The 7763-nt window shown below is 46.4% G+C and overlaps 1 protein-coding gene across 1 annotated transcript in view; it reads right to left on the bottom strand.

Moving 5' to 3' along the window:
• LOC112069387 (estrogen-related receptor gamma-like) overlaps window positions 1-7763 on the bottom strand; it is a 21601-nt gene that overhangs the window by 6910 nt on the left and 6928 nt on the right. Inside the window, exon 2 of the mRNA XM_070438531.1 lies at window positions 6500-6825. Within this exon, the coding sequence (XP_070294632.1) occupies window positions 6500-6825 (326 nt within the window). The remainder of the gene's footprint in view (window positions 1-6499; window positions 6826-7763) is intronic.

The raw sequence follows: 7763 nt of genomic DNA, 5'->3' as shown, positions 1-7763 counted from the left end.
TGTCTCAGGATGTCAACACAGTCATTAGCATACTTAATGGGTACTAGAGGATTTATGAGCACTGGGATGGGTGTGGCACTGCAACAGATTTCTCTACTCCAGTCCTACACACACACACACACACACACACACACACACACACCACACACACACACACACACACACACCTCTCTTTCTCTCTCTCAATTCCATTAAATTCAAAGGGCTTTATTGGCATTGGCATGCCAAAGCTAGTGAGATAGATAATAAATAAAAGTGAAATAAACAATCAAATATGAACAGTAAACATTACACTCACAAAAGTTTCAAAACAATAGAGACATTTCAAATGTCATATTACGACTATGTGCAAATAGTATAAAATAAATCAACATAAATATGGGTTGTAGCTGTTCTTCCAGTCTTGCTGCTGTGATGGTTATACATTTGTCAGTAGGTTAGGAAGTGTCAAAGCGTTCCTTCATTTTGGGTCAGTCAGAGTGGTCAGGTATTCTGCCACTGTGTACTCTCTGTTTAGTGCCAAATAACATTCCACTTTGCTCTGTGTTTTGGTAAATACTTTCCAATGTGTCACGTAATTATCTGCATGCAGAATTCTGCATGCAGAGTCTCAATTTGGTGTTTGTCCCATTTTGTGAATTCTTGGTCGGTGAGCGGACCCCAGACCTCACAACCATAAAAGACAATGGGTTCTATAACTGATTCAGGTACTTTTATCCAGATCTTAATTTCGGGTGTCAAATTTTGAATACGTGGTCTGTTGTAGGGTAATTTGGTAAAAAGACAATTTGACATTTGCTCAGTACATTGTTTTCACTGAGGAAATGTACGAGTCTGCTGTTAATGATAATGCAGAGGTTTTTCCCAAGGTTGCTGTTAACACATATCCCACAATAGTTATTGAGGTCAAATTTGTCTCCACTTTTGTAGATTGGGGTGATCAGTCCTTGGTTCCAAATATTGGGGAAAATGCCAGAGCTAAGGATTAAAATAATTTAAGTATAGCCAATTGAAATGTGTTGTCTGTATAGTTTATAATTTCATTTAGGATTCCATCAACACCACAGGCCTTTTGGGGTTGGAGGGTTTGTATTTTGTCCTGTAYTTCAATGTAATAGGAGAATCCAGCGAGTTCTGGTTGTTTTTAATAGCTGATTCCAAGATTTTTAATTGATCACGTATATGTGTTTGCTTTTTCTGTATTGTTTTAGTGATTCACCATAGTGAAGGCTCAGGTTATCTGAGGCTTTGGTTGGATAGGTTTTTTAAATTTCTTTCTTAGATTTTTGCATTCTTCATCACACCATTTGTCATTCTTTTTAATTTTCTTAGGTTGTCTGATAGGGAAGTATAAGAGGTCAAATATATTGTTTAGGCTTTTTACTGCCATGTTTACACCTTCACTATTACAGTGTAATGTTTTGTCCAGGATGTTGTCTAAAAGGGAATACATTTGTTATTGCCTAATTATTTTTTGTTAGGTTTCTACACTACTTTCCTTCCATCTATAGCATTTCTTAATTTTGTGCAGTTCCTTTGGCTTTGATGCCTCATGATTGTGACTTGCTCTGTTCAAGTAGACTGTGATTTTGCTGTGATCTGATAGGGGTGTCAGTGGGCTGACTGTGACCGCTCTGAGAGACTCTGGGTTGAGGTCAGCGATAAAGTCATCTACAGTACTACTGCCAAGGAATGAGCTATAGGTATACCTACCATAGGAGTCTCCTCTAAGCCTACCATTGACTATATACAGACCCAGTGTGCGACAGAACTGAWGAAGTTGTGACCCGTTTTTGTTGGGTATTTTGTCATAGTTATGTCTAGGGGAGCGTATTTGGGAGGGAATACTGTCACCTCCAGGTAGGTGTTTGTCCCCCTGTGTGCTGAGAGTGTCAGGTTCTTGTCCAGTTCTGGCATTTAGGTCACCACAGTCCAGTACATGTCCCTGGGCCTGGAAATGGTTAATCTCCCCCTCTAGGATGGAGAAGCTGTCATCGTTAAAGTATTGGGATTCTATTGGGGGGATTTAGGTAGTACACATTTTGAGATAATTTCCTTGTTAATTTCTTGTTGGATGTAAAATATTCCTGTTTTGACAAATTTAATAGAGTGGGTTAGGTCTGCTCTATATAAAATTAGCATTCCCCCTGAGTTTCTTCCCTGTTTCACACCTGGTAGTTTGGTGGATGGGACTACCAGCTCTCTGTAACCTAGAGGGCAACTAGTTTATCCGTCTCCTCTATACCCTCTCTTGTAGGATGACAATGTCTGTATTTCCGATTTCTTTGATAAAGTCTTGGTTCCTTCTCTTTAGGCCAAAGGCAGATGACCTCAGACCTTATATATTCTAGGATGAGATCGTAAAAGCTTTGTGTTCCATAGTGTGTTGATGTGAATTTTGTTAAATTCTCTAAACCCCACCACACGAACACACACAAACACACACAGCTCGCTCCAAAGACACGTTCAGATTTTCATGCTTCTGCGTTTGGGTCAATACTCTAACCCTTGTGTGTGTGTGTGTGTGTCTGATCCAGGATGCTCTTAGTCATCCGTCACAGGGACTTTGGCAGTGTGTGAGTGTGAGTGTGTATGAGTGAGTGTGTGACAGGGGCTTTGGCCATGTGAAAAGTGACCTGTGATCCGACAGGAGCCCCCGGCAGAAAACAATTACACACACACACCTTACTATGCTGCAGAGCCAGCAGCACTAACTATACAGCACGCACGCCACACACACGCACACACACGCACGCACGCACGCACGCACGCACACGCACGCCACGCACACACTTGTTTTTTCTATCCCGTGGTGACCTAAATGTATTTCCATTCAAAAGTCCTATTTTGCCCAAACCTAACATTTACCCTAACCTTAACTCTAAACTTAACCCTAGCTCCTAACCCTAATCCTAACCTAACCTAACCCTAACCTGTAACCCTAATTCTAACCCCAACCCTAAACCTAACCCCTAAGCTTAAAATAGCCTTTGTCCTTGGGGGAGGTGGGAAATGTCCCGACGAGGTTTTTCTTGTTGACTTTTGGGGTTTCAGGTCCCCAAGAGGATAGAAGAACAAGACCATGCACACGCGCACACACACACGCGCACACACACCACACACACACACACACACACACACACACCACACACACACACACACACCACACACACACCACACACACACACACCACACACACACACACACACACACACACACACACACACACACACACACACACACACACACACACACACACACAGACACACACTCAGAGAGATACATGTGCAGTGACACTCTATTCTAACTGTTGTGGAGCTGTACATTCTTTAACTTATTCCATAATTAATTTATAACATATAGTATCCTCCTAATCAAAACATTTGCAACCATTTTCTAAGGTGTTTTTCCACTGCTGTTAGATAAAATGCCACGCAGAGTAAGACGAAGAAATATGAGAATTCAATTAACTCTTAAGGTGACAGGAGACTTAATGTGATTTGGCTGTTAGTTAAATGAGAATGCTAGTCAAACATTGTGTGAATAACTTTTGTTTCTTAGCTTTATAGGAAAAAAATACACTTCTCCCAAGAGTGCTTGACAATTATAGAAGCAAGTAGATATTATTATGTGTGTGTGTGTGTGTGTGTGTGTGTGTGTGTGTGTGTGTGTGTGTGTGTGTGTGTGTGTGGTGTGTGTGTGTGTGTGTGTGTGTGTGTGTGTGTGTGTGTGTGTGTGTGTGTGTGTGTGTGTGTATGTGTGTGTGTGTGTGAAAGAGAGAGAGAGAAGAGAGTGAACATTGGGCAGGAAAAACTTGTTCTTCTCAAGAGTATGTTTCTAATGAGCAGTGGGTTAAACAGGCGACTGCTAAAACCCCCATACACACACACACACACACACACACATACACACACACCTTAACATGTGGATCACGTTCAGTAGCATTCTTAAGGATTCCCATTAATGCAGACGATTAGCTTTCAAGGAATTAATTAATTGTCCCTGCCCTTCAAAATGCTAATGCTAGCTTGCTGTTTTTCTTGCACTGGCCACTGGCTCACAATGCATCTATCCCAAAACTGATAGAAATTAATATAGTAATTAATTAAGGACTAAATAGTAATTGTTACTAAAACCCTATAGTTTTGATCATAAACTTGTCTGCATCACATCTTGATTAGTTCCTGTACTATATCAACCTTGTCTTAAATATGTTTTCTTTCATTGACAGACATCTCCAACAGTAACCATTTAGCAGATGTTTTTATCTCAAGTGTCCTACAGTTAACATATAATGAATATTCACTATGTGGGCCATGCAGGAATCTGAAACACACACATCCACTCCTGTAAAAGTGCAGCTTGAACTGAACTGCTGTGAAGGACTKCAGCTGCTATCAGTCATTAAAACACACATTTTTCTAAAGAGACACAATGCCCAAGTCCTCTCTGGGGTGCACTTTCTGGCAGAAGGGCTGGCACGTGCTCGTTTTCTCCCACTTTTCCCCCACTCGCCAAATAGTGAGTCGTCATCCCACCGCCAGCAGAAGCAATCTGCTCTTTCATTTTTCAGCGTAGCTGGGCCCGGCCTGAGATTGATCGGCACATATGGCCCCAGAAAACAAACTGTCAATACGTTGAGCACTGGAGAATTTCAACAAATACCCGCCTGCCCATTGTGTCCCATTTAACACGTTCTATTGACCGTATCCTTCTTTTAATTAAAAGGAAACCTGCTGGCCGGAAACCAAGATAAAGTTCAAAGATGGGGTCACCGAGGGGGGGTTCACAACTTATTTAACAGGCATCTGAGGAAAACACTATGCTAATTGTAAAAGGGAGATGGTGGGGGATAGCGAGTGTCTCAATGTGTGTGTATACTAGAGAGGATATTATTGAGTTTGTGTGTGTGTCTGCTATGGGGCTGTATTTAAATCACCTCTTTGATGGTGCTTCTCTTATTAGTCTCATGGAAGGAGGGGAGGAGGTGGGGGAGGTGGGGGAGGTGGGAGTGTGGGGGGGGAGGAGGGGAGGAGGATGAGAAGAGGAGTGGGGAGGAGGAGGAGGGGAAGAGAGAATAGGTGGAGGGGAGGAGGAGGGGAGGAGGGGGGGGGAGGAGGGGGAGGTGGGAAGAGGGAATGAGGAGAGGAGAGAGGAGGTGGGGAGGAGGTGGAGGGGAAGGGAGAATAGGTGGAGGGGAGGAGGAGGAGGAGGGGAGGAGGAGGAGAAAGAAGGGTGGGGAGGTGGAGGGGAGGAGGAGGACGGGAGGAGGAGGGGGGAGGAGTAGGAGGAGGAGGAGGAGGTGGTGGAGCGGGAGAGAGGGAGGAGGAGGGGAGGGAGGAGGGGGGAGTGAGGGGAGGAGGAGAGGGGAGGTGGAGGGAAGTGGAGGGGAGGAGAGGAGGGAGGAGGAGGAGGGAGGTGTGAGAGGGAGGAGGAGGAAGGAGGAGGGAGGAGGGTGAAGGTAAGAGAGGAGGAGGAGGAGGAGGCGGGAGGCAGGAGGAGGGAGGAGAGGAGGGGAGGGGGAGGAGGGAGGGAGGAGAGGAGGAGGACGGAGGTAGGAGTGGGACGGGGAGGAGAGAGAGGAGTGGAGAGGAGGAGGAGGGAGGAGGAGGGGAGGGGAGGAGGAGGAGGGGAGGAGGAGGGAGGTGGAGAGGAGGAGGACGAGGGGAGGAGGGTGGTAGGAGGAGGGGAGGAGGGGGGAGGAGGAGGGGGGAGGAGGAGAGGGGAAGTGGAGGGGAGAGGAGGAGGGGAAGTGGAGGGGAGGAGGGGAAGTGGAGGGGAAGTGCGAGGGAGGAGGAGGAGGGGAGAGTGAGGAAAGAGAGAGGTGGGGAGGAGGAGGAGGGGAGGAGGAGGAGGAGAAGAAGAGGTGGGGAGGAGGAGGAGGGTCCAGATCATACCCCTTCTCTTTCCTGACAGATCTCTTGAAAGCCCTGATGCCTCAGTGGTTTTCATACAGCCAACAGCAGTTGTGGGTTTGAGTCCCACATGGGCCACATATAAATCACTTTGGATAAAAGCTAAAAGCTATCTGGTAAATTACTATTTATTTATATTTCAAGAGTAGGGAAAAGAGACCATGGGGTCTGATTCATAATGTTCTACCATTGTACCACCGTGTTAAATGTAATATCAGTTTTCAAAATTAAATATATGAAATATCACTTAGATATTTCATAGAGATGAGATGGAAGCAGGCATCATACTCAGGATGTTAACAAGACCACCACCAGGACAAACACCAGACACAGGAAACATGGAGAGTTATGGAATACAGTTACTGTTGCTGTTTAAATCCACTAGCCATTTTCTCCAATCTTGTTTAGTATTTACTACAATGTTGTTTTGTGCCAACAGCTACTCATCTGAGTTTGTGTAAGAGAGCGAATGGGGATGGTTTGTGTGTGAGTGAGTGTGTGTGTGTGTTTGTGAGTGTGTGTGTGAGAGTGTGTGTGTGTGTAGGTGTGTCTGCTGCATGTGGCACCTCATCCCCCATTCTTACCTGAGTTAGCCAGAGCTACAGCCTTGAGAGTAACAAACTCTTCCTTCTCCAGCTTCATGGCTTTGTATTTCTTCACCAGTTGCAGTATGGCGTTGTTGAGATCAAGTAGACCTGCCAGCTTGGACTGGTCTTCATCCATGATGTAGTCCTCAGCATACACCAGCTTGTCCTCGAAGGACAGCGAGCGGTACACCACACGCAGGATCAGAATCTCCATCCATGCACTCTGTAGTAGACTCATCTGGTCTGCCAGCGACAGCGTGGAGAAACCTGCCGGGAGGGAGAGAGAGAGAGGCGGGGGAGAAGAGAAAAAGAGGTTAAAACCACTGGATAATACAATTCAATTCAGAACAAGAAAATTAGGTCTGCTGTTTAAGTCTGGCGTCTAGACTAGGTTATGGGTTCTAGATCGGGACTTTGGTCCTGGGGTCTGGATCTGTGTGCTGGTCTGGGTCTGTCTCTGGGTCTGGGTCTAGTCTAGGGTATGGGTCTGGGTCTGGGCTAGGTCTGGGTCTGGGTGGGTCTGGGTCTGGTCTTGTTCTACGGTCGGGTTAGTCGGGTCTGGGACTTGGTCTGGGTCTATGTCTGGGTCTGGGAACTTGGTCCGTAGGTCTGGGTCTAAAGTCTGGTCTGGGTCTAGGTCTAGTTGGGTCCTGGTCTGGGTCTGTGGTTGGGTCAGGTCTACGGTTCTAGGTCTAGGTTTTAGGTCTGGTGTCTGGCGCTGGTCTAGGGTCTGGGTCTAGGTCTAGGTCTATATCTGGGTCTAGGCTAGGTCTGGGTTCTGGTATGGGTCCTAGGGTTCTGGATCTAGGTCTAGGTCTAGGTCTGGGTCTGGGTCTGGTCTGGTCTGGGTCCTAGGTACTAGGTCTAGGTCTGTAGTCTGGGTCTAAGGTCTTAAGTATGGGTCTGGGTCTGGGTCTCGGGTCTGGGTCTAGGCTAGGTCTAGGTCTGGTCTAGGTCTGGGTCTGGGTCTGGTCTGGTCTGGGGTCTGGGTCTAGTCTGGGTCTGGGTTAGGCTGGGTCCTAGGTCTGGGTCTAGGTTGGGTCTAGTCTGGTCTGGCCTATAACACCATTGTAATTTCGGTGTGTTGAAGCCAAGGGAAGTTCTTCCAGCCTCTCCACCCCCAAACCCAGGTGACCTCCTCCTCCCCAGCCCAGCGCCCAGGGCTCTCCTCTGGGGACGGAGGTCTTATCTCCCCTGAACACACACAGCATGGATCAATGCTAGCCATCACCACTCCCTACACTCTAATTGCTAGTCTGAA

Source organism: Salvelinus sp. IW2-2015, unplaced genomic scaffold, assembly GCF_002910315.2.
Source record: "Salvelinus sp. IW2-2015 unplaced genomic scaffold, ASM291031v2 Un_scaffold997, whole genome shotgun sequence".
In the NCBI taxonomy this organism is placed as follows: domain Eukaryota; kingdom Metazoa; phylum Chordata; class Actinopteri; order Salmoniformes; family Salmonidae; genus Salvelinus; species Salvelinus sp. IW2-2015.
Note: the sequence above shows the minus strand (reverse complement) of the source record. Positions and strands in the feature narration are given on the sequence as shown.